At 45.4% G+C, this 25332-nt stretch overlaps 1 protein-coding gene across 1 annotated transcript in view; it reads left to right on the plus strand.

Moving 5' to 3' along the window:
- LOC147452614 (putative LRR receptor-like serine/threonine-protein kinase At1g06840) overlaps positions 1-25332 on the plus strand; it is a 123157-nt gene that overhangs the window by 25890 nt on the left and 71935 nt on the right. The window contains exons 2-17 of the mRNA XM_086518248.1: positions 263-404; positions 484-555; positions 934-1005; positions 1115-1258; positions 1352-1423; positions 1673-1744; positions 1927-1998; positions 10629-10697; positions 10778-10843; positions 11018-11089; positions 11207-11296; positions 11401-11472; positions 11562-12067; positions 12151-12309; positions 20226-20558; positions 20658-20908. Coding sequence (XP_086374374.1) covers positions 263-404; positions 484-555; positions 934-1005; positions 1115-1258; positions 1352-1423; positions 1673-1744; positions 1927-1998; positions 10629-10697; positions 10778-10843; positions 11018-11089; positions 11207-11296; positions 11401-11472; positions 11562-12067; positions 12151-12309; positions 20226-20558; positions 20658-20908 — 2264 coding nt within the window. The remainder of the gene's footprint in view (positions 1-262; positions 405-483; positions 556-933; positions 1006-1114; positions 1259-1351; positions 1424-1672; positions 1745-1926; positions 1999-10628; positions 10698-10777; positions 10844-11017; positions 11090-11206; positions 11297-11400; positions 11473-11561; positions 12068-12150; positions 12310-20225; positions 20559-20657; positions 20909-25332) is intronic.

The following is a 25332-nucleotide window of genomic DNA, read 5'->3' on the forward strand; positions in this document are numbered from 1 at the left end:
CCTAAAACCGTCCTCTGAGAGAGAGAGAGAGAGAGAGAGAGAGAGAGAGAGAGAGAGAGAGAGAGAGAGAGAGAGAGAGAGAGAGAGAGAGAGAGAGAGAGAGAGAGAGAGAGATGAAGAAGAAGAAGAAGAAGAGAGTTTTAATGTCGTAGGAAACTATCCCAAGAGACCGGCCTGAGAGAGAGAGAGAGAGAGAGAGAGAGAGAGAGAGAGAGAGAGAGAGAGTTGTGTACTAAGCATTTCTTGTTCTCATCCCTTCCAGTGCGAGCACTCCGAGCAATCAAACGCAGTGCTGGAGATGTATTCAATAGGTTAAGCAACTGGGAGGGTGAAGATCCATGTGGAGCATCCTGGACTGGAATCATCTGTACACCTATAGGTGGGACACAACATGTCACAGAGCTGTAAGTAACTACATATAATATCTCAAGAGGAAGTTTGCTAGTGCGATTTAATTTTCTAACATAGATTTATTTCATGTAGGCACTTGCTGAATATGAATTTTACGGGAACATTGGCTCCTGATTTAGGAAACTTGACGCACCTAAGTGTCCTGTAAGCAGAGTGCTCTCAATAGTTGTGCTATTGTAATTGCATATGTTATAATCACAAACCCTCTTCAGACTCAAGTTGTTGATACTCTAGAAAGGACATACACAGTTGGGTGTAGCGGTTCCTGTTCTTTATGTTTTAGTCAGGAGTTCATACCTTTGGACAACTGACTATTTTATTAAATATTATGATACATTTCTCAAAACTAGCAAGGTGTTGGTCTCTTGTTTTGCTTGCATACATATTCTTGTTTGTACTATGTAGAGCAATGTTCCTCTCTGCGCTTCTGAAGTTCATCACTGCACATGCAATAAGAAAGTTGCGCCAGACTTTTATATATGATTCTTATAAAGTGTATGCTTTCTGATCTCTTTGGTGAAGGGATTTTATGTGGAACAATATCACAGGTTCAATTCCTCGTGAAATTGGATACTTGAGCAATCTCACCTTGCTGTAAGTACCAAATAATCTGGTCTTTACTATTTGGATAATGCTAAAAAGTGTGCAAAAGAAAACGATTGCATTCTTGAAAAGAATCTGATACATTTTTGAATGGTAATAGGCTATTGAGTGGAAACAAGTTAAATGGAGTGTTACCACCAGAACTTGGCAGCCTCTCCAATTTGGACCGCCTGCAAATTGATGAGAATAACATATCGGGATCCATACCTTCAAGTTTTCAGTTTCTCAACAAAGCAAAACACTTGTAACTTTGTCCATAACAACTTTGTTTTTTAAGAAGCAGACAATGATCTCTATATTTGTTAGCTCACAAATTGTTTGCTCGACTTGTATGCAGCCACATGAACAACAATTCTTTGACTGGAAGCATTCCCTCTGAGCTCGGCCGACTTGAAAACATTGTTCACATGTATGATTATTTTGTGACTAATGTTCTGAGCTTTATGTGCATGGTCATGAATGGAGAGTTGATTAATTCTCTTGGTGAGCCACTGTTTTGGCTAGATTCGAGATTTGAGTAGGATCAACTGTTAATTTGATATTAATTACTGGGTTAGGATGGAATGTCAACATTAAATAAATATAGTACAATAATGGCCCGCTTTTTGATTTCTACATAATTTCATTGTTGGATGACTTAAGTTTCGTTCAACTGCAGTTTATTTGATAACAACTATTTAAATGGAGAACTACCACCTGAGCTATCGAACACTTCTACTCTGCACATCCTGTAAGCTTATCCCTTGTTACATTCACTTTGTGAAGTGAATGCTGGTTTGTATTCTTGGCTGCCTTGAAAGTTTGGGCAGACTTATTTTAGAGCCATAGTCTGCCAGAAAGACAGTTATGGGTCTTCCTTGGACTTCGTGCTGACAGCTTCTTGTGAATCTGTTTTTTGTTCTGTTTGCACAGACAGCTTGACAACAATCACTTCAATGGCTCTATTCCATCCAGCTACATGAACATGCCCGGGCTTGTAAAATTGTGAGTAATTTAATCTCGTAGTTCTGAACATTCATCAACATTTGCAACTTAATTAGCCCTGAACAGTCATCAACATTTACAACTTAACAACGCTGCATGGAGTTATCTATGATAGATTCACTCTTTAGGTGCCACTAATGAATACTAAACGCGTTCATGATATTTCATTATTCGTCTCTTAACTGTGCACTCGTTTAATTATAGGGTTAAGGTTTCTAATGTGCGCCGGAACAATACCCATTTGCATTGGATGTAGGGTTTGCCAATGATCCTCCCTCATGTTTTGGAAACTAGGCAAAGTGTATGATTGGGGATTTCATCTTTGTGCCCTCACTGCACATCATGCCCCTCAGACTTACCAGACCTATTTTCGGCAGATCTGTAACTACTCATCATATAAATTTACTTTTGTCTGATGTCAGTGCCATTATCTGTTGTCTTGTTTCTATGCACATTTTGACTGCGCAGCTTCACAAAGAGATGGTTGCTAAAGCGCTCGTTATGTGCAATGAAGCAAGCGTTGCCTGTAAGACTTCGACTTATTATCCAATATTTGTGAAACACTCCACATGATGTATTACAGCAGTGATACCTGATGTGTATGGATTGATTATGGACTTGAGCCTACTTAACTAATACTCTGTGTTTATGTTTGTGATATATCTTCTTAGAGTGTTTATGCTTGAGCTGGATGAGTCGAGCTTAATTACGTTGCTTACATTGGATATCTAAGCTGAAGAGTTAAAGCATAAACCTGGAAGGAGTGCTGATGTCATGTTCTTCTTGCACAACATTCATAAGACAATGTGCACATAGAGTCTTGCACTATTCAAGACATGCATCACACACTCTTTATGGTTTTTACCCCATGCACTTTCATTACATTGTAAACATCGAAGAGTACATCTGGACTCAGTAGGCGGGAGAGCTTCGTAACTATGCTGTCCATTTTGCCAAATTCCTCACTGTCTTTTTGTTGTTTTGGCTGTGTAAGTTTTTCCTGTGAGCGAAGCCTCTGCTCTAGTTTGAAATTGTATCTAGTATATTTCATCCATATTGTGTGAGCTATTTGCCCCATTGGTGTTGGCCCAAGCTCAATTGTATCTAAACATAAAAAATCTTCCTCTGTGTGTGTCTCTGTGTTGAGTGGGCAAATGGATAGTCTCTCTCCTCTCACTCCATTGGTGTGTTCCCTGTCTCGGCCAGGTGGGTTGTGTAAGCTGAGTGGTGCCCCATAGTGTGTGTGTGTATCATCCCAAGAGTGTGTGTTGGGTGATTATAGAGGCTTTGTGTGTGTTTCCATCCCGCTCACAACGTCTATGAGCGTCAAAGAGTCACTTGGCCGCATTCGAACCGATGACCCTGGTCACCAAGGATGAATGCTCAAACAACCAAGCTAGCTCCTTTGGACAAAGCTATCCTCAAAGCTATCTAAAAATTTGTTAAACATGGCATCTACACCATCATGTGTATGTTCATCCATTAAGAAATTAAGTGTCACTGTCATGAAGATACCACGTGTTGGACCCGAGTGAGGACACCGTTGGCTCCTCAACCAACTGCATCTTATCTTGAGGGGTAACTACTTGGGAAGAAGGGGACGGATGAGGAATGCTGCTAACTGCTATCAAATTGAGCTTGGGAAAGGTAAACTCATTCTGGCCTTGACTTGGGTTCAAAGCCGTGGATGCACGAAGTTTAGGGCAATCCTTACTGTAGTGATCCTTTGTTTCAGGGCAATGACGGCAGGGAGGGGACCCTTCGGGCAGGGGGCATTTGCTTTGGTAATGACCATATTCCCCGCATCTGTAGCACAAAATGGGCCGATTCAATGGGTGAATTGAAGGGCGAGGTGGTCCTTGCTCGTGGTGCATGGAGTTGGAGGTGGAAGCATAGAAGCTTTGAGGTGATGAGGGAGCATGGGTATGATAAAAGCTCTGAGAGGGAAAAGTGCTCTGCATACCTTGTATAGGAGGGGTTGTCAACAAAGGTGGCATGTGGTTTGGATGGCCATAGGGGGAAACCATGTTGGATGCAGGTGGTAGCCCTTGTTGAAGAGTAGGACCAAGATTTTGCTGTAGTCGCAATCCCTTGAGGTAGTAGCAATCCTTGTCCTTGTGTACAGACTTTTCACAGAAGTGGCAGTAAACACGAAGGGGACAGTCCTATGGAGGGTGTCCTGAAGAGCGGCATGAGTTGCATCATATCATAGCCTTAGTCTCCTGCTGAGACCTAAGCTCTTCTAGCTCTCTCTTGATTTGATCCAAAGCCTCGTGACGTGGGGGCTTCTCTTGTCTAAGAGAGATTGATTTCTCCTCTTGAAGAGCACGTTGTAGTTTCAGGGCTTCAAGTTCCCTACATAGAGAAATCAAAGGGTCAGATGGACTCTCCAAGAGTACATAGGCAGTCTCTACCTGAGAAGAGTCGGTAAATAGCTTCCTTGCCCCCTCTATCCTAGTAGCAGCTGCAACAAACTCCTCCAAGGTGGCATCAGGTCGGAGATTCTCTCTCAGTTTTTTTGAGAAGTCTTTGGAAGAGCCATCTCTACCCATTTCTTGACCATGGACTCACCTGGTGGCTGAGGAAGCTTGGCGACCAGAGACTTTGTTTGGGTCATGAGTTCTGCAAAAGTCTCTTTGGGCTGAAGCAATACGTTGGCCAACTCATCTAGAATCTTTTCTTGAAAATGGCCTAGCCTGAAAGATTCACAAAATTGTTGCTTAGTGTAGCCCAAGTAGTAAAGCGGTTCTCTCCAAACTGACTGTACCACTTGTCTGCTAATCCATCCAAGGTGGATAGGAAGAGTACTAAGTAGGAATCTTCTCGATTGAGGCCATGACCTCTGCAGAGAGAAACAAACCTCCGGGCATGGTCGTCAACATCTTCTGTGGAGAGACCCTTGAAAGTCGGAAACTTAATATTCACCTTAGCTAGAACGCTTGTGAGCTTCTCCATGTCTGTCTGTGCAGGAGCTTGCTGTAACATAGTGGATGAGAAGTTGATTGATGGGGGTGAGGGGGGAGGTGTAGAACTGTTTGAGGGGGAAGGTAGGGGTAATGGGGCTGGTGGACTTCTGCTTGGCACGAAGGGTTGACGCTTCTTGTGGTAGTACTTCAATGGACTTAGTAGGGGGCTTTGTCGCTTTTTTGACTGCCTTGTATGTGTCACACAGTAACCACAAGCCCACCCAAGCCTTTAGCACTGAGACCTTCACTTACTGCACCAGACTCCACTAGAACAAGGCGAGTGACTAGACCACCTCTTGGTTAGACCTGGACGAGAGAGGACTAGACCCAGCCTACTCTGGCTAGACCTGGACGAGAGAGGTCTAGACCCAACCTACTTGGCTAGACCTGGACGAGAGGGGACTAGACTAGGTCGAGTGATTCGACTAGCTGGTCTAGTATTGAGCTCGACAGACCAAGCTGGACTAAGCTAGTCCAGACCAACACAGGCGAGAGCTTAACGAGCTAGCTCCTCGACCTGTAGGAACAGTGGAGTGAAACTTCAGTTAAGGTCCCACCGGGCGTGCCAAAAATGAGAGCACCTGTGGCGGAGATAATGTGTCGTGCCCTCTATAGTGGGTGGTCCTCAGTGCAATGTGTGTGATGTCTCACTCCACAGAATGCGAACACAAAAGACAATGAGCAATAGAGCAATAACAGTAAGACTCAACAGAACTTGAGCATGAACAACATGAACATCGACAAACTCAAAGAAACCGATACAGACTCTGGCATGGCAGCACACTCAGCTCCTGCCCAGATCTCATAGGTACAGTGGGGGTGTCGAAGCTCAACTGTGCAGGGATGGTGCAAACGTACTATGTATAACTGAAGATAATGGACTCTAGATAACTGAACACACAAAAGTAGATGATGATGTGTACCACCCACTGGAACCAACCACTCATATGTATCTCCTAAAAGCCACCAACAGCTGGCAAATATCCCAATCCAGCTAAGCCTATCTCCTAATTGAGGTGGTGGTGATCTGGCCACTGTGTCCACTGGACCACCATTCGTAACACTTGCCACATGTCACAGCCTAGGCGAGAGTCCGCCCAGTTCACGCCCACCAACTGCTTGTCCCATGCCAGTGACACTGTAGCCATGCTACAGGGGGTACTTGGAAACCTTGCTCTAAAGATTGATGTAGTCATGGGTTGCCAAGTTTTTTTTTTTTCGAGAAAGGGATCCTTCTATTGATTAATGAAACTGCTTATAGGGCTACTAGAGAGATCTACAGCAATCATAAGGGGAGACTCTCCCAATGGAAAAAAACATATGTACAATGAGGCTAAATCAGGAGATGGGAGGAGGGAAAATCCACACAGGTGGACGGTAGTGCCATCTGAGCACACCTTGGACCATGGTGAAGAAAGGGCCAAGGCGCCAGAGTCGAAGGAAAGCCTCTCTACGCTTCCGCATGCGGTCGGAGCTGTCTTGGAGTCTCTCGAACTACCCTCTAAGAGTATGGATCAGCTCTAGCCAAAGATCTCAAATTTTCTCTGCCGGTGGTACAGGGCGAGCCTCAAAGATGCGGAAGTAGCGGGCCCGCCAGATGAACCAGAGTGTAAGGCCGCAGATGAGCTCCCAACACTCCTCTCTCTCACCGCGCCACTCTTGTGGAGTAAGCTGTGTAACAGGCTGAAGTGTAGGTCGACCCCCCTGCATCACTATCATCCTGCTGGTGGAGGATAGCTCAAAATGAAGGTTCGGGCCCGTGAGAGTGGACCAAGCAGCTTCCCCCCAAGTGTAATGTCGTGCTGAGGAAAGAGCTGGCATCAGCCGAAGGACACGAAGCCAAACCTGCTGTGCCAAAGGACAATCCCAAAGACAATGACGTTGACTCTCCATAGGATGGTCACAAGCTGCGTATGCTGCCGAGAGATCACTATGTACTCCCAACTGCTGTAGCTCAATGTGCAACCAGCCACTGGAACAAAGTGACTCGCCGCGACTGTCTGGAGTCCCACAACCTCGCCCAAAAAGCTGACAAGAACTCAGTTGTGAGACCCTCCTCCTGCCACTGTGAGGTGCTGTAGCAGGACGAACCTCTCTCCGTGCTGCCAGTATGTGACGTTCCAGTCGAACAGTGTATTGAAAGAAAGGGATACTTGGATGGTCGGTTGAGGAGGAAGGGTCCCTTCAAAACCACTCTCTAGGATCCCACTGCACTCGTGCCAATGGACAGCTCTCCCAAGCCCAGAGCCTCCAGTGGCCAGTCTCAAGAGCTGCTGAGTCAGGGTCTATGACACAAGTCCCCCCACAAATGCCCACAACTCAGATGCTTTGAAAATAACACTCTGCCACGTGTGGGGTCTCCACTAAATTCGATGTAAGCGACCCTCACCCTGTAGCTTGAAAAACTGCGAGGGTACAGTCTCCAAGCAAGCCCGAACTACGATGAGGACCTACAGTCGCGTGAAGGCCCCCATCCATCTGGGTGCTGCTGACTCGAGAGGTGTGAGCCACTCAGCTGGTACTACCTCCCTGATGTCCTGACACATGCTCTGCACCCCTCTCATGCCCTCTCATGCCCTGTAGCTGGATGCTCTGAAGCTCCTCTGACAAGCCTGAAAACTATAGCCAGTCACCTAGAGTGCGTGGTGGACCCTCTGCCATGGGACCCCAAGAAACATTAGGCCTACTACCAACCAAGTGGCCTCTCTGAGTGCTAACCATGGGGTTCCAAACAAGGGGCTGTCTCAGGCGCTCCTCCGTGCAAGTAGGCTGATGCTGCTCCAGGCCTCTCCGCAGCTACTCCCAAGAGCGGAGCAGACTCATAGCAAAACGGTTCTCTAGTTTCCTGCTCAGGCCAACTCTGCGCATCTCTGTGGAGATCCATCTGGTCGAAGGTCACCAAGTGCCTCCAGCCTGGGGCACCCTAGCACTAAGTCGTTGAAGCAAAAGCTCCTTTCAGGCCTCCTCCCCTGGAGGTGTCTCCAAGACAGTCCCAATTTTTGAGCCTATCCTGGACAAAAGTGGCAGGTACTCCCTCCTCAAACCGGAAAAGCAGATGGAGATGGGAAGGTTTACCTCCTCTACCAGAACATCTGTAGTTGGATTGAAACCATGCCTCCACTGTCGAAAGTGGGCTCGAACTGCTCGGATGGCCAACGGGCTCATTGCGATGACCTCGGACGCCATCTCGGATGGCTTGAACTCTATCTAATAGTAGCCGCGTCCGAGGAACTGAACATCCAAGATCTTGCCCACCTTTGCGAGAAGGCGGGCTTGGAGAAGATCACGCACCTCTCCTTTGCTAGGTCTTGTGCCGAGAATCTTGCAGATGACGGAAGTCGCCTGAAGGCATTCCACCTTTGCTGCGAGGCTCGCTTGCTCTGTCGACGAAAGAGCAAGTTGGATGGTGGGCTCTACAGGGTCGGGTGAGGAGGCTTCCTGAGAGTCCCTCCGAGGTGGAGCATGAACCTCCATGAGTGTCTGTTTTCGTGGAGAAGGGGCGAAGTGTCGACAACGAAAGGTGGCCCTCTGCTGGTCCGAGCACGTTGAAAGTGCCGACGAATTTGGCTGAGCAGAAAAGGGGGGGGGGATTTGCGATGCGGAAGGAGCGGGAATGCGAGGCTGGGGCGGGTGGGGGCTGAGGCGCAGCAGGCTGAGGCTGACAGTGCGCTGTTGCTGACAGCGGGCAGCAAGTTGGGCAGGGCAGGGTAGCGCGAGATGGAATTGTGGTGGTAGTCTAGACCGGCAGTATGGGTGGAACTCCTACTTATGATGCTCATCTCGTGACTTTTGGACGCTGGTCAAGGCTCGCCGTTTGCACATTGCTTTGACCAAGGTTGCCAAGAGTGCTTTTGAAGCGCTCAAGGTACCAGCCATTGAGGCACCATGCCGTGTCCTTGCCTCTTGGGACAAGCACTCTAAGGTTTGGACATATATGAGTAATATTGCCATTGGCTTAGTGTTACAACGGAATGACGATCCATTTGCATTTCTTTCTCATAAACTAAATGGTGTCTAGAAAAACTATTCTATCTATGATGAACTTTTCTCTATCATTCATGCATCGAAGCAGTAGAGCTTTTCATTTATGTTCGTGAGTTTGTGGTTTGCACAGATCACCAAGCACTTACATAGCTTCAGTCTATACCCAACGCACATTGGAGTGATAGGCAAGCACGGTGATCTTAATTTTTTGAGCAGTTTGGTGGTATGATTTGAGTATGTGTTTGACAAAGCTAACCTCATTGCAGATGCATTGAGTAGGAAAGGCCAGATTCTCTCTCTTGAGGGTCATTCTTTTCTTTCTATTAACCTGTGGGAGATATATTATCAATGTATACATTAGTCTAGAGGTATCAATTGGTATTGGGAGTGTCTTGTCTATCATTGAGTCTGGCGTTGCTCCTTATCACTGATGTACCCTCCATTGCATAGTTGAGCTTATGCACCTCTCCTAATAGTCATTGGCTGGAGCTGAGTGTGCTGCCAACCAATCTGTGTAGATGGTACATTGTGTGTACTGGAGTTCAGCTGAGCATTTGACTTACTGTGTTCTTTCATTTCCCGTCTTTCAGCTGTTGTCATTTCATCATTGTTGTCATTATGATAGCTAAAAATGATCGTTGAGGTTCTTTGCTAAGAGAGATTTCTTGTGCACGCTGCACTGAGAGAGACACACAATAAAAGCACGAGCAGAGCACAATTTTCTTTTGACAAAATTCCACAATCTTGATCAGATGGTTGAATTCACTGATACACAATGTCTTTCACATGAGTATGAAGGAATAACTCACACTCGTCAAAAGAGCAATGCACACAAATTATCAAGATTGTAAAATGGAACATGTGTCTAGAATAGAGCTGAACATGGAGAGAGTAGGGTGGAATTATTCAGCCTATCTTTTATAGCCCTAGTTCCCACACCTTGTCGTGCTCTAGCTCCCTTATTGTTGTTTACCCACTTAAGTGATGTCACATCTCCCAATTTTTCTTGATAATAAAATAAGGTATTCCAGTTTTCAAAAGCATAGGAAGGTGCCAAAGTTCTACTTCCGTTAGAAGCACATTTTTGAGTGTCATCAGAGATACTGGGAGCGAGATGGCGATTGCCTAAATTGTCAAGAGGGCCAGAATAGAGTAAATCATGGGGCACATTTCTTAGACTAGAGTTTCTGACAAAGACATTGCAGAGTGTCATTAGGGGTTGTGAGAGCAAGATGGTGATGGCAATTCGATTGGATAGTACCCATTGAGAGACAATGCCATGGGCATTGGAAGATTGTGATCTGAGACTGCAGTTTGAGGTTGAGGACATTCTCTTTCATGTTGTAACTTGTATGGGGTTGACATTGTACGGCGACAATGACTAGGAAGTTCTTTTCTGTGTTTAGGCTGCCCTTTTTGCAGTAGCACGGTGACAGTCAAGGTAATTTTGCCATTTGATAGTGAAAATATGGACCAAGGATACTCTGCACATGTACTTAAGCTGTATTGAACTTGCTGCTTGTAGCTCTTTTCTGTAAAGTTTCAGATTAGTATTACCCAAAGCGTGGGCGAGCCATTGTTGCTATCATAAATAAATTCTTTCTCACTGTAGGAAAAAAACTTTGCATATAAAGTAATCATCAAGAAGTTAGTGAGATTAATGAAAGGCATGGCTTTCAGGAGTTTGAGAAACTGTAATCTTATGGGAACCATACCTGAGCTGTCAGCATTGAGCAGCTTGAAATACTTGTAAGTATTTTCCCATATTTCTGTTGTTCTTTTCTTTAATGAAATTTTTGATCATGAAGCGAACCTGGTTCTTTGAACAGAGATTTGAGCAACAATCAGTTAACAGGGGAACTTCCAGCAAATATCTCTCAAACAGTAACGACAATGTGAATTTACAAAGCCCGTTTAAACAGTTCATTGCTACTTTGACTTACATATGCAAATGTGCATGTTAAAGAAGCTACCATGAGCTGCATATGCATGTGTTTATGTTAATAGAAGGTCCGTGTTTTCTATTACGCTACCCAGACCCATTTAATATATCGTTTTTTTTATTTTAGTATTTTAGCTGATAATTTGCTAGATGGTGAGCTTCCAGCTATCTATTATGAACTGAAGAGCTTGGAAATTTTGTAAGTGTCTTGAATCAGATTGCGCAGATTGATTGATTGTCCTATGTATAAACAGCAACACAGCATCTTCATCTTCCCAGTAGATGCGTGATTTTCTGTGCTCGTTTTATGTGGCAGATACCTGCAAAACAATGATCTGGATGGGACCGTTACAGGTGAAAAATTCGAACATAATGCTTTTACAAGGGAGGACTCCGTCTTTATCATGTAAGATGCTACTGTATGCAGGATACTACCTTCAACCAGTTCATAACTTCAGAATGTACGCTAACCACAAATTATTATGACTAACCTTACCTATCTCATTCTAGGGATTTCCAAAACAACAACTTCACTGGTTTCACTCCAGGGGCACTTCTTGATGTTCCAAATATCACCCTGCAGTAAGGTTTCTTGTTTGATTTCCATAGTGATATTTTAACCATCACGCTAAACACAAGATATCAGGGTGTTTGAATCAATGCATGAACAGGCTAGCTGGAAATCCAGTATGCAATGGCTCTTCGGCTCCTTCAAAACACTGTGCAAGTGCCAATGGATCTATCACCATTCCCACCACTCCTCTTGTGATTCCCATCACTTGCTCAGCTTCGTCATGTGACTCCAGCCGTAATCAGGAACTCAATTTTGGACTCTTAGCCCTCAATTCTTGTACTTGTGCATATCCACTGACTGTACAATACCGACTAAAGAGTCCCAGCTTTGCAATATATGAACCTTATGAGTCCGAGCTTGAGACTTACTTGGCAAACAGCACAAATCTTTCGGACTATCAAGTAAATGCATCAGATTTCAGATGGGAGCCTGGGCCACGACTGAACCTAAATCTCAAGTTATTTCCTGATCAAAACTCTTCCGAGTTCAGTGGGGCGGAAGTGGCACGTCTTTACAGTCAATTTGCAACCTGGAAATTTGCAGAGACCAAAATCTTTGGCCCATATGAAATGATTGCTTTTGAATTGAAGTTTCCATATGATCGTAAGTGTAATTCTGGCCCTTGACTATCTCTCAGTTTGATGATAATCCAGTTTAAGCCTTCTACAATCTGCAACTCTATTCAGGTTCTGAAGCGCTTCCTGGATCAAACAGTGGATTAAGTGGCGGGGTGATTGCTGGTATAGTTATTGGCGCTGCTGTATTTACAGCTCTTGTTGTAGCTGCTTTCATGTTTCTTATAGGCAAACATGCTTACCGGCATGTTTCACCAAGAAAACGAGCAGGTCTGTAGATTCCCTGCAAACAGTTTTGAATTGTTTCCCTTGCTCATAAGTCTAGTAATGTACAAGAGAAGGTGATTGAACGGACATCCTACGGTGAGCCATCATTTTTTGAGTGAGGGATCACAGATCTCCCCCCCCCCCCCTCCTTTCTCTCTTTTTTCCCATCTGGAGGACGGGTCAGCGGTACTCGTTATAATAAACACTAAGAATGTTAGCACATGCTCGAAAATGTCATCAGAAACGTTTCGGGGTTTCTTCGGTTCCAGGACGAAATGTTTAGTCCTTTGGTGAAGAAAGGTCAAGGCTTATTAAATTCTCATCTATAGATACAAGGAAATGACTTAGACCTTCTAGTTTTAAAAGTGTTTGTAGGCCTACTTGGAGATAGGGAGGCACTTTAGAAGGCTGTAAGGTTTAAACACACAAGTTCAGAGACACAACTCAAACTTTTGTGGTCTTAACTTTCACAGTTACTAAGTAACGGAGAGTGAAGTTGTAGTATAAACACTATCATTGCACGGTACATACAAACAAAAAGAGATTGGCACATCGCTAGACATTTTCTTTGAGCCACCATTGATAAATTGGGGAAATTGCAATAAGTTGAAACAAGGTGATCTGGGAAGACACTTAGGCATGTTACAACATATAAGTCTCCCAAAAAAGGTTTTTTAGATTATGAATTTTCACTTTTAATAGTCCAAAAACTCTAGATATGAGCAACGGGAGAAACTTAAGAGTTTAAAGACAAAAAAATTTGATTATTATAAGTTGAAGCTCCTATGAACATATATATCAGGTTCCTTGTAATTTTAGAAGTTAGTATAAATTTTTTTTAAACATGACTAAAAATTTGTATTTCCTATTTGGAGGAGTCTTGAATCCTAGGAAGAGTTTTGTTTTCCAAGGATAAAAATTAAAGAAATTTGATGAAAAAACTTAAAAAGGTGAATGGAACCTTGGGAGGTAGCTCTTATATTCAAGACTTCACATTTTCAGAAACTGAAATGATTTCCTTCAGATCTTAATCGTTTGAAACCACACACATGTCAAACACTACGAGATGAACTACCTTTCATGCTTCTATTCTAAAGCTTAAATCGGGAAAAATATAATCAAATAAACAAATCGAAACCCGTGGAAAAGGTTTACTAAATTGTCCAAGAGAACAAGTCCGAAATTTACGAGGTAGGATCAGAGAAATTGCATGAGAAATGAAATGAAATGAAATGTTATATTAACGTCTTCAAAAGGCCAAAATGGCCTATGAGACCAAAAAGTTACAATTGGTGAATCTGATACCATGTCTGAGTACGGAAATTACAAAGGTACAAAGAACTAACACTAAGACGCTAAGGAGAAAGGAAATGGGGGGGGTGGTTTGTGGGTTCAAATGAAATTTCTCATTGGTCGCTGTCGGATCTCATCGACCTCCTCCATGGTCAGTACTCTGGTAGGGCGTCTTGCATGTCGAGCTAGAGTGATCTGTGTCTTTTGTTGCAGCCTTCGTCTGTAGTGGGAGACCCCCCGAGGTCGTGGACGTCTGGATCTGCCAAGTTCCATGGCTCGATCAAGTAGTGTACCTCTAGTATGAGTAGGCTCTGAGATTTGTTGTAATGACTGTTCCGTTGGCTCTCTTGTGGCTGGTGTAAAGAAATCTGTGATTCGTCTCTGAGACTGTCTTTCCTCTGATGTTCTCAGCAAGCTCTCCCTAAGTTTGCGCAGCTCTAGCAGAAACAATCCGAGACACCTCTGATCCTTGTATCTCATGACTCTAGAAAAAGGTCCAAACCCTTCTCTGAACAGGCAGTGGAAGCGGCCGTGTATCTCATAGTATGCCGGGCAGTGACATGTGTAGTGCAACTCTGTCTCTGGCTCTAAGTTGCATATGTGACATATCCTAGCTCCTGCCGGCACCCCTCGAAATCGGCCAGTCTCGATTTGGAGCTGATGTGAGGATGTGCGTATCTGTCCAATAGCGCATCTTATCCCATGAGATAAGTGTGTGTCCATGTATGCAGGCCTAGTCACAAAGCCGTCCTCCGTGAGTTGGAGAAGATGCTCTCTCTAGAAGGCCATCTTCGTGCCCAACTCCTGTGTCGGCTGTATCCATGTGCTGGTATTTAGCTGAATCAGATCCTGACGTATGAGTCTGGTGATCTCTGTCCGTGTGAGAGACAGGGAGGGTGCATCCAGAGAGTATTGAAGCGGAGGTAATCTATCCATCTTGAGACCATGCGACTGAAACCATGCCCTCATCTGTCCATACCAACATGTTGTATCGCCTTGTAGAGCTAGTTGTCGAGATGACTCCAAGGCAAGCCGAGCGTATCTGTCCCTAGGGAGATCCCATAGACCGTGCATAAAAGAAACTGATCTCATCAACGCCTCCACCACGAGGGGGGGGGTGGCTAGCTCGGCTCGGATAATCTCATGTGGTACTGAGGCCTTAGCCGGAATCATCCGAGCGATCATAGACCAGAGGCCTCTACATACATCTCCATCCATCTGTGTTGCCAGATCTCCCTTGGTAGTCTACTGAGGGTCCCCATACCTGAACTCCATAGAGCATAGCTGGAGTCACTAGAGTGTCAAAAAGCCAAAGCTTTGTTCGCGGTTCCTGAAATTGAACCTGCGAACACATCCTCTCCAGTCTTCCCAAAGCTGCATATACTCTCGTCAGTCTAGTCTCTGATGCTCTCCTTAGTGAAAACACCGGTCCACCGAAGACTACCCCAAGATAAGTATATGCATCTGTGTACTCCACAGTCTCCTGGCCATACATAAATGTGGGTGCGGACCTCCTGACCCACTGTGGTGTGGTGTTGAACACCATAACCTTGGTTTTCCCCAGATTGACAGACAATCCACTGTCACGAGCAAATGTATGCAGAGCATCCAAGTGACGTTGCATCCCCTCTGGTGAGTCAGAGATCAGCACGATATCATCAGCATATAGTAACAGCAGAATCCATGTCGCTGCTAGTTGGCCCCCCTTTCCCCCTGACGCTCTACATAGTCCAAAAACTCATCCACATACATCTCAAAAAGAGTCGGGGATAGGGGGCATCCCTGCTTTACTCCAATATTGGAGAGGACCATGTCCGACATTCCCTCAGTGGTGCGTACCCGCCCCATCACTGTCCTGTAATCTGCGTATGAGTCTGGCTCTTGGCACTGTGTCGAAAGCTTTGCGGAAATCCACAAAGCAACAATAGATCTTCTTGCCATGGTGTCTACCCTCCTCAATAATAGCTCTGAGTGTTAGAATCTGGTCAAGAGTGGAGAAACCTCTCCTGAAACCTGCTTGCCCTGGTGCTCTTATGTCCTCTCGCTCTGCCCATCTACTCAGCTCTTGTTCAAGAATGAATGCATACAGCTTAGCTAATGTGTGCCCAACCATGATGGTACGATAATTCCCGAGAATCATGGGATCTCCTGACTTAAAAATAGGCACAATCGTGGACATACTCCAAGTCTCAGGGAAGCCTTTATACATGGCTCGATTAAACATCATAGCCCGGAGCTCTGCGAGCATATCCCTGGCATGGATGAAGTGCTCTGCTACCAGACCATCATGATCATGTATTCTCCTTGTCTTCATCCTGTCAATAGCCTTCCTTACCCTCTCGGGAGTAAAGAAAGAACATGTCTCCGGGCATGTCTCTAGTGGGTCCGGTAGAGGTGGTTGTCCTGGTGCTGTGTAGAGAGATGTGGCATATTCCCCCCATGTCTCGGTGGAGGTGACCGCTGGTGGTGGTGAATGTTTGTGGAATAGCCTCCATGCTTCGCCCGAGTCTTGACTTATAAATAACTGATACAGATCTTGCTCTAGCTGGGATAAATAAGCCCTTTTCTTTCGTCGCACTAGGCGGCGAAAGATAATCCGTGATTGTCTATGTGTGGTAATACCCATGAGCACTTCCCTCTGTAAGTTGATCCTCATCTCTCTGAAACCGGCCTGTTCAATCCAAAAAGGGCGGTAGACTTTACTTTAAACCTTGATTTAGCTTTCACCCATTATTAGTCGTCTATTTTACTTGTACTTTCAAGACACAACAAAGGGGAGAGGGATACAGGCTGCTAGATTGCACCTGTATGAGTAGACAGACACCAGATTGGCCCCTAACTTAGGCGCCCCTTTCGGTATTTCTTTATTGTTCAAAAGAGGGAATAAACGCTGTGGTTCCTACAAGCTGCCCCGCACAAACTCGGCTGAATTTCCTCTGTTCCAGCCCGATTTCGGCAGCATAACTGTACTAGAACCCTTCACGGTCAGTATTCCCACGCATTGACTGACTTTCCCGACGCATACGGGCACTTTGCAAAACCTGGCGAGAATCTGCAGCACGCTGAATTCTCTGTTTTCAGCCCTGAAAATGCGCCAGATCACCTGTACAGCGGTCCCCTTGCGTCCCCGAACCTCCTGGGGGTATTAGGGTCCGTTTAGGGCCAAAACCCTAAACCTGCAAAAATACACAGCAGGCTGTAATTCACTGTTTCGGGCTCCGTTTCGCGTGCCGGTCGCATCCCTAGCAAGTCCTCGAGCTCCTGCACCTGTAGGGCTACTTGCCCTTTGAATCGGACGAGATTTCTGGCGTGAAACCTCTCCGAATTCACCTGTACCTGCGGGGGGGATTAGCCGCTAGCTAATCCAGTACCTGTGCAAGAGGCTCTTGCCTCGGCAATCGCGCATGAACCCACACAACTGTACATTGGTCAAATGAAGAGCCCACTAGAGGGGCATAACATACTGCCAAAGGGGAGAGAGAGGGCAGTGCGTAGCGTGCAGGGCATCACTCCTGGCACCGCACTGTGCATAAGAGGGAAAGCAAGCACTCCATAGCTCTTAACCTGTGACAGAGACTTGCAAAATGAGCCTCCCAACTATAAATCACGTTTTTGCCTTCTCTATAAGTAGTAAACTGGCCTCAAAGTACCAAGTGTCACTCATTTGTGCATTTTCCCGCTTTAGACCCTCGGGTCTAAAAATATCTCACCTGCAGCCTCTGTTGACTTGGCCACAGAGTAACAAAATGATCCCCATGTCAAACTGCACGTAATGACGCGAAGACATTTTCAGGTCCCAAAATAGCAGTTCCCTAAATTTTAGGAGATGCTGCCATTGTATCTTTCTAGGTCATCCGACCCTCTTTGTACACTGCGGCCACATCCAGAACTGAAATGTAGCCTCTGTAGCAAAGGATTCCACTTTGGCTAGTCAATGACCCCACTTGGCTAACCATAGTCCTTGTCCAACCTTAGTGCTCTCTTGCCCTCAGGCCCGGACTCCCTCTGGACAGTTCCACACTAGCTATGCAATGCAGGGCAGTTAGATTTCCCGAGGGGTGTTTCCAAAAAGTGAAAGTAAATAGATAATAAGAAAGAAATCAACAAAAAGGATAGATAGTAGTCACACACTGGTGACACTCTCTACACTCCTCATCATACCAACTGTTCTGGGGCATTTTTCCAGATCGTCTCTGTGTAGGCTGGTTGTGGGGGTATGCTTCGGATGCTGCATCATGGAGCGTCTCTGTCAGTATCTGGGTGAGCTCATCTAGTGGCCGTCGTGGCTCCTGGGTGCATAGCTTCCTGTATATCTCATCCATATACGTAGAGTCCGTCTCCCTCATGAAGGTATACCGGATGTGTGTAGGGACCTCTCCTAATGGAGTTGTGCTGAACTGAAACGTCAAGGTGAAGGACAAGATAGCATGATCATTTGCTACTCCAACTGGCCTAGTGCCCACCATGAAATCTTGAAAGAATGGAATGAGACCTGGCTGGGCCACTGTGCTGGCACCATGTCGGTGTGGAAAGCAAGTAAAACCTCCAGCTGTCGAAAATCTTTGTAGGCCATTCAAAATGGCCAATCTATGTGCGGTTCCCATATCTATCAAGTATCTGCCATATTCCGTGTATTCCTCATCTTGTGATAATCTGGATAGACCCATCTCTGTATCGTCCAGCTCCCTAAGCATTTCCTCGGAAGTATCATAAAGGGGAAAGAGAGAAAGGATGAGGAGAAGAAGTAGAAAGAAGAGAGAGAGAGAGAGAGAGAGAGAGAGAGAGAGAGAGAGAGAGAGAGAGAGAGAGAGAGAGAGAGAAAATGAAATGAAATGAAATGTTATATTAACGTCTTCAAAAGGCCAAAATGACCTATGAGACCAATCTAATACCATGTCTGGGTACAAAAGAACTAGAAAAGAACTAGAAGTGGAACAAAATACTACTACTACTACTACAATCGAAAACTACGTGGGTGTAGCAGCTGATACAATAGGTACCCGGTAAACTGGATGTAACAGTGTGTGAAACAAAGATGGAAGAAATGGTGAGAGAGAGAGAGAGAGAGAAAAATGAAATGTTATATTAACGTCTTCAAAAGGCCAGAGTGACCTATGAGACCAAACTGATACAAAAGTGGTGAGTCTGTTACAATGTCTGAAAAGTGTGAAAATGTGAAAATAAATGCGAAAACTAAATACAAAGTATTAGATAAACTTCTTAGGAGCATTCTGGGTATCTGGCTAGAATGCTTCTAATCCTTTGTTGTAGTCTCCTCCGGTGAAGTGTGCTTCTGCATCTCGGTCATGGTCGTCTCGATTTCCTAAGCTCAATCGCCCTGTCAATGAGGGTGCCTTTGGTATGTATGTGGGTACTCCTTTGTGCTCGCTGCTGGCCTCTCGCTTCTCCTTCCATTCCTGCTTCTCTCGATCCGAAAAAGGAAGGAAGGAAATGAAACAATAGATCAAGACAGAAATGAAATGTTATATTAAACGTCTTCAAAAGGCCAAAATGACCTACGAGACCAAACTGATACAATCCTTGTGGATCTAATCCAATGTCTGGTTACAAAAATAAAACAAAATAAAATGAATAAAGTGAAAGACTAAAATCGTCAGACTGACATCATCATCATCATCATCCATGTCCGAGGATGCCCGGCATCGGGCATTGTCCGAGAAAGTATCGCATTGATCGCTGAAGAGCTTCGTCAATGTCCGCCTCTGTAAATAGTCGTACTGGGCATCCATGTCGTGCTAGAATAGTCTTGATTCTCTGATGGAGCCTCCATCGATGTTTTGGTCGCCCTTGTAAACGTGGGCATCTAGCTCTCCCGAGCTCAGTGGCTCTGTCCACTAATATACCTTTGGTAGAAATGGGCTCTGAAGTCTGCTGTGAAGCATGCTCATCTGGCTGCTAAGTCCTTGCTCTAAAGAAGTCATTGATCTCCCTCTATGAATGTTTCCCATTTCCTGGTCTCCTCAAGAGACTCTCCCTGTGTCTGCACAGCTCTAGCAAAAACAATCCGAGGCATCTCTGATCCTGATATCTCATGACTCTAGCCAATGGTCCACAGCCCTCTCTGAATAGACAGTGAAAGCGGCCTCGTATACCAGACAACGACAAATGTGATGTAACTTTGTCTCTAGCTCTATATGACACAACTGGCATATCCTGGCTTCTGCAGGTACTCTCCTAAATCTGCCAGTCTCAATCTCTAGCTGATGCGATGATGTGCGCATCTGACCAGCACATCGTATCCCATAGGATAAAGAGGAGAATGAGGAGGAGAAGAGGAAAAGCAGTTGTAGGGCTGTTCAAGTAAGTCACGAGCACTTGTGCAAGAGAGAAAAACGGCACTCGTGTTAGCATCACAAATAATAGCTTGTGCAACATAGAAACCTCAGACACAAAAAAGAATTAGTGATTTTACTGAGGAAACTGCGTAAGTGTTTGGCATATCACACATAAAACATCAATTGAACAATCCTCTTTGGTGTCCAATTTACTTAGTTGTCCCAAAATATGCACATTTGTGAGCACTATATGAAATCTAGGGCATGTCATAGACTGTTGTCTGAACTTTAAATGCAATCTTTTGACAAATCTTTTGTACGTGATTGCAGCCCACGAGCATATAAAAGTTGATGGTGTAAAGGATTTTACATTTGAGGAGCTCAGAAAGACGACAAACAATTTTGATAACTCCGTGCAGATAGGACGAGGTGGCTATGGAAGAGTTTATAAAGCTGTATTGCCAGATGGAGTGGAGGTTGCTATCAAACGAGCCCAAGAGGGGTCACTCCAAGGAGGAAAAGAATTTCTCACAGAGCTTGAGTTGCTCTCTCGTGTTCACCACCGTAATCTTGTGTCTTTGGTTGGATACTGTGATGATGAAGGGGAGCAGATGCTGGTTTATGAATACATGGAAAATGGGACTTTGCGGGAACATCTAAATTGTGAGTGAAAACTTCAATTGGTTCACATGACCCACAAAATTAATTTACTAATCTGGGTTTTCACTAGGACTTCTTATGTACTAGAAGCTTGTTTTTCAGCTGATTCGAAGGTTCCTCTTAATTTTGCAACACGGCTTCAAATAGCTTTGGGAGCAGCTAAAGGCATCTTGTATCTTCATACTGAGGCTAATCCCCCCATCTTTCACCGTGACATTAAGGCTACAAATATCCTTCTAGATAAGAGGTTGAAGGCCAAAGTGGCTGATTTTGGTCTTTCAAAGCTGGCTTCACTTCCAGAATTAGAAGGGGATGCAGGTGGCTATGTGTCGACTGTGGTCAAGGGCACACCGGTAATTATTGAAACCTCAGCGTGCTATTTTAAGTGTCTTTTCTACTTCGAAATGTAGTGTAGAATTTAAACTCACCTGTATCAGAAACAAGTTTCTAGTGTCCTTGGATTTGGCAGTGCTCTTTAGGGACACCTGCCTTTTCTGTAACTTACATGTGTGATGGATTTTCCCTTGAGATGGATTGCTAGTGTTGCAGGATTGCATAGATCTACAAGCAGTGCTCTGAATACAGGTAGATATGTGGGTGAGGTAATCCCTCTAAATAAATTCGTGTGGCACGGCTGTTCTTTGGCTCCATATCTATTTTTGTTTCTTGCAAAGGCGATGCACTATTTCTAGATTTGGCAGATCTCTCAAACCAAACGTTTGCAGCTACCTTTGTGGAACGAGGAGTTACTTGATTCTGAGTTTGCTGATGGCACATAGACCCCTGCCGTTCTCAAAGTACCTAAATTGGTCACGAAATTTTTATGGTTTGGTGTTCATAGTAATCATGATACTCAAGTCTGCCTGAGTCTCAGGGCAATTTGGGAGCTTAGTGATACAGAGATGCAGAGCAAAACTTCTACTGTGTAGCTTACTGATCTAAGACATGTTTCCAAGTGATAAGCCTTGGGAGTTTCTATCGTGTTCAGATCTTTCCAACTGCTCTCCTCTTTACAGTAGGGATTTTTGCCCTCTCTTACCAGTGGATATCCATAAATGTTCCTTTAGTGTTACCTCCTTTTATGTGGAGTACATTTTCTCTGTGGACTTCCTTGCACCAGGGACTAATCTAGAGGGAGCTGTGGTACTGTTAATTGAGAAGCATAAGGGGCTGTTAATTGGGAGAGGGCATTTGTATTACCTGGGCTGGATGAGATGGAGACATGGTTTCTTCGTATGCTTAGTTCTCACTTTTCTAGATGCTCAGATGGTCCTTGCACCAGGGACTAATCTAGAGGGAGCTGTGGTACTGTTGGCTGAGAAACATAATAAAGGGTTGTTGGCCGATGCTTGGATAGTGATTTTGGAGGTCAGCACAAAGTTATCAAGCAGGTAATGGCCACCCACATCTCTGAGATTAACGTTACTTTTCCTGGAAGCTGGCCAGTGGCATTTCTTAGCAAAGAGACAGTGCTAGAGAGGCAGAAGATTGGTTGGTAAGATTTGTACAACAGTGCTTGGATAGTGATCTTGAAGTTCAGCATAATGATATCAAGCAGGGAACAGCCACCTGCATCTCTTAGATTGATTCTGCTATTCCTGGTAGCTAGCTAGTAGTACTTCTCAGCCGAGAGCTAATGCTAGATTTCCTCAGTGAGCTCCCAAATCCAGAGCTCATAGATCTCAGACATGCATCTTTTTTTTGTCCCAAGAAAAAGATCCTTCTAGTAGTTAATGAAACTGCCCATTGGGCTACAAACTGCCCCAACAAGAGGGGGGGCTACATCAGCATGAGGGGAGACTCTCCCAATGAAAAAATGAGATATGTACAGTAATGGATATGGGAGGAGGAAACAACCACATAGGTGGCCTGTAATGCCATCTAGGAGCCCCATGGACCATGTTGTAGAAGGGCCCTGGACGCCAAAGTCGTAGGAATGCCTCACGGCGCTCCCGCATACGGTTGGAGCTGCCTTGTAGCCTCTCAAAATGACCTCGAAGTGTGTGGATCAGCTCCAGCCATATATCTTGTACAGTCCACCGGAGGGATGGGGCGGGCCTCGAAGATGTGGAAGCAACAGACTCTCCATATGAACCGGAACGTCAGGCTGCAGATAAGCTCCCAACAAAGCTCTCTATCACTGCTCCACTCCTGGGGCATAAGCTCTGTGACAGGATGGAGTGTAGGCCAGTCCTCTTGTATCACAATCATCGTACTATCTGAGGACAACTCAAAACAAAGTGCTGGGCCAAGTGTATTGACTGGTTGACGACAGGGCTGGCATCAGCCGTAGAATTCGAAGCCAAACCTGCTGCGCCATGGGGCAGTCCCATAGACAGTGTCGCTGTGCCTCAAGTGGGTGGTCACACGCTGCACAACCCGCATGATGACCACTGTAGACCAACCAGCTCCCCCCGCGGTAGCTCGATGGGGACAAGCCACTAGAACATGACTCGCCTTGACTGTCTATTGTCCCACAAGCACTCCCAAAATTCTGTCAAGAACTCGGTTGTGAGGCCCTCCTCCTACTAGTGACCTGCTGAGCAAGGCGAACCTCTCTCCGAGCAGCCAATATTTTGCGTCCCAGTCGTGCTGTGTACTGGAAAATTGGGATCCCTAGGTGATCAACTGAAGCAAAAGGATCCCGCCAAGACCACTCCTGATTCCATACATCCATATCCTGGCCACGAGCCATCTTCACGCGATACTCATGGTCACTGTCCTGCGTCCACAAGCTCAATTTCTACACCAATTTTGCTTCCACAAAATTGTGTGAGCTTCCATTATCAAGGAGTACGGTCACGTCGTGACCATTTATCTTCTCGGGGAAATGGAGAAGCTCATGCTTATTAAACACTTTGGTGCTAAAAGTACAATTAGTGCATGAACTGTGCGCTAAGTGATGGATTTCAACTTGAATGACATCAGAGGTACCTGAGATCTCGTGAATCTGAATCAAAGGACGACCTTGCGGTTTCTTTGTCTTCTTCTTGGGACAATCCTTGATTTGGTGACCTATCTGGCCAAATCTGAAGCAAGCCCTCTTCTTCAGTGCATCAGCAACTGAAGCATTTTTGGCTTTCTTCTTCTCCTAAGAAGGTCTCGACGGTGATTTGGACTTTTGCTAGAATCGTGGTCACTTTCTCGAAGCGCCCTCACCGGATTGATGATCTGAAGTTCTTTTCTTCTCATAGTTCGCTCCATTTATCAAATGGAACGTCCTGGCCTTTGCCACTGCATCCTAGACGTCAGTCGGGGCTTTGTCCTTGATTAAGGCCCAACTGTAATGTTCATGTAATCCCAACAGTTACATGTGCACAACGTGTGTAGAATCCACCTTGCAGAAGGTGAGCGCTTCTTTGAAAGCCGTTGTGTACTTATCAAAAGACAGAGCTTTCATCGAAAGACATTGCAATTTGGCATAAGCTTTCAAAGGATCCATTTTGGCGAAATCCCTCTTGAATTTCACGCAGAAGTCAGCCCACGTCGTAGGCTTCTCTGTCATGTCGCGCCACCAGGTAAGCGCCTTACTGCGCAGATAGATAAGAATCGTCTAAATTCTCCGTTCATCATGCTCCCCATGGAGGTCAAAGTATGTGGTCCACTGTTGAAGCCAATTATTTACGGCCAGTTGAGTACATTCTTTCTCTTCTCCTGAGAAATTTGTGGTTTTGTACGGAATCGTTGTAGTTGGACCACCCTGTGAACGCCCAAAAGCAGCAATTTGCGTCCGCAATTGCAGGAGGTGGGTTTCGCCCTCGGAAATACGTACAGTCGTCGATTGAAGCGTATTTTCCAGAGCGGTAAGTCGGAAATCAAGCACTTGCACAGCCCCTTCGAGAGAGGCCAAGAGAATGTTCGTCTGAACGTTTGCGTTTTCCAGAGCGGTAACACGTTGGTCGAAGCTCTGGAAAGTGCTTGTAATCCATGTTTATAGAGCATGCGTGAACGGAAAAATGTTACCTGACGCGTCGTCATGCTGCGCATCCAAGCTGGAGGAATCCATGGCGAAGTCCGTGAAAAACTGGAAGTTTCACGGGAAACTGGACCTTATCTACACTTTTCAGTCGCAAAAAGTCGAACTTCGAGGAGCTCTACGCGTCGACATGAGCGTCCGGAGGGGGGCAGGTGGTAGCGGGAGCGCGGGAGTGCGAGCGGGTGAAAGAGAGTAGTGGTGGGAGAGAAGAAGAGCGTTGAAAACTCACTCTTTGTAAGAGTTTTTTTAATGAGTTGCAGGTTTCATACTTAACTTAAAAAATTAAAGTGTCCAGGCCATTAAAAATGGGGCACTTTTTTTTTTTCCGAGAAAAAGATCCTTCTATTAGTTAATGAAAACTGCCCATAGGGCTACAACCACCTCTGCAAGAGAGGGCTACAACAAGCATGATGGGGAGACTCTCCCAATGAAAAAACAACATATATACAATGAGGCTAAATCAAGAGATGGGAGGAGGGAAGAGCCACACAGGTGGACAGTAGTGCCATCTGAGCACCCCCTGGACTATGGTGTAGAAAGGCCCAGGGCGCCAAAGTCGAAGGAAAGCCTCGCGGCGCTCCCGCATGCGATCGGAGCTGCCCTATAGTCCCTCAAGCTGTCCTCTGAGATTATGGATCAACTCTAGCCAAAAGTCACAAACAGTCTCTGCTGGTGGCACAGGGCGAGCCTCAAAGATGCGGAAACAGCGGGCCCGCCAGATGAACCAAAGTGTCATGCCACTGATGAGCTCCCAACACTCCTCTCTCTCACTGCACCACTCCTGTGGAGTAAGCTCTGTAG

Source organism: Adiantum capillus-veneris, chromosome 8 (assembly GCF_014529385.1).
Source record: "Adiantum capillus-veneris isolate H3 chromosome 8, ASM1452938v2, whole genome shotgun sequence".
NCBI classification, from domain to species: Eukaryota; Viridiplantae; Streptophyta; class Polypodiopsida; order Polypodiales; family Pteridaceae; genus Adiantum; species Adiantum capillus-veneris.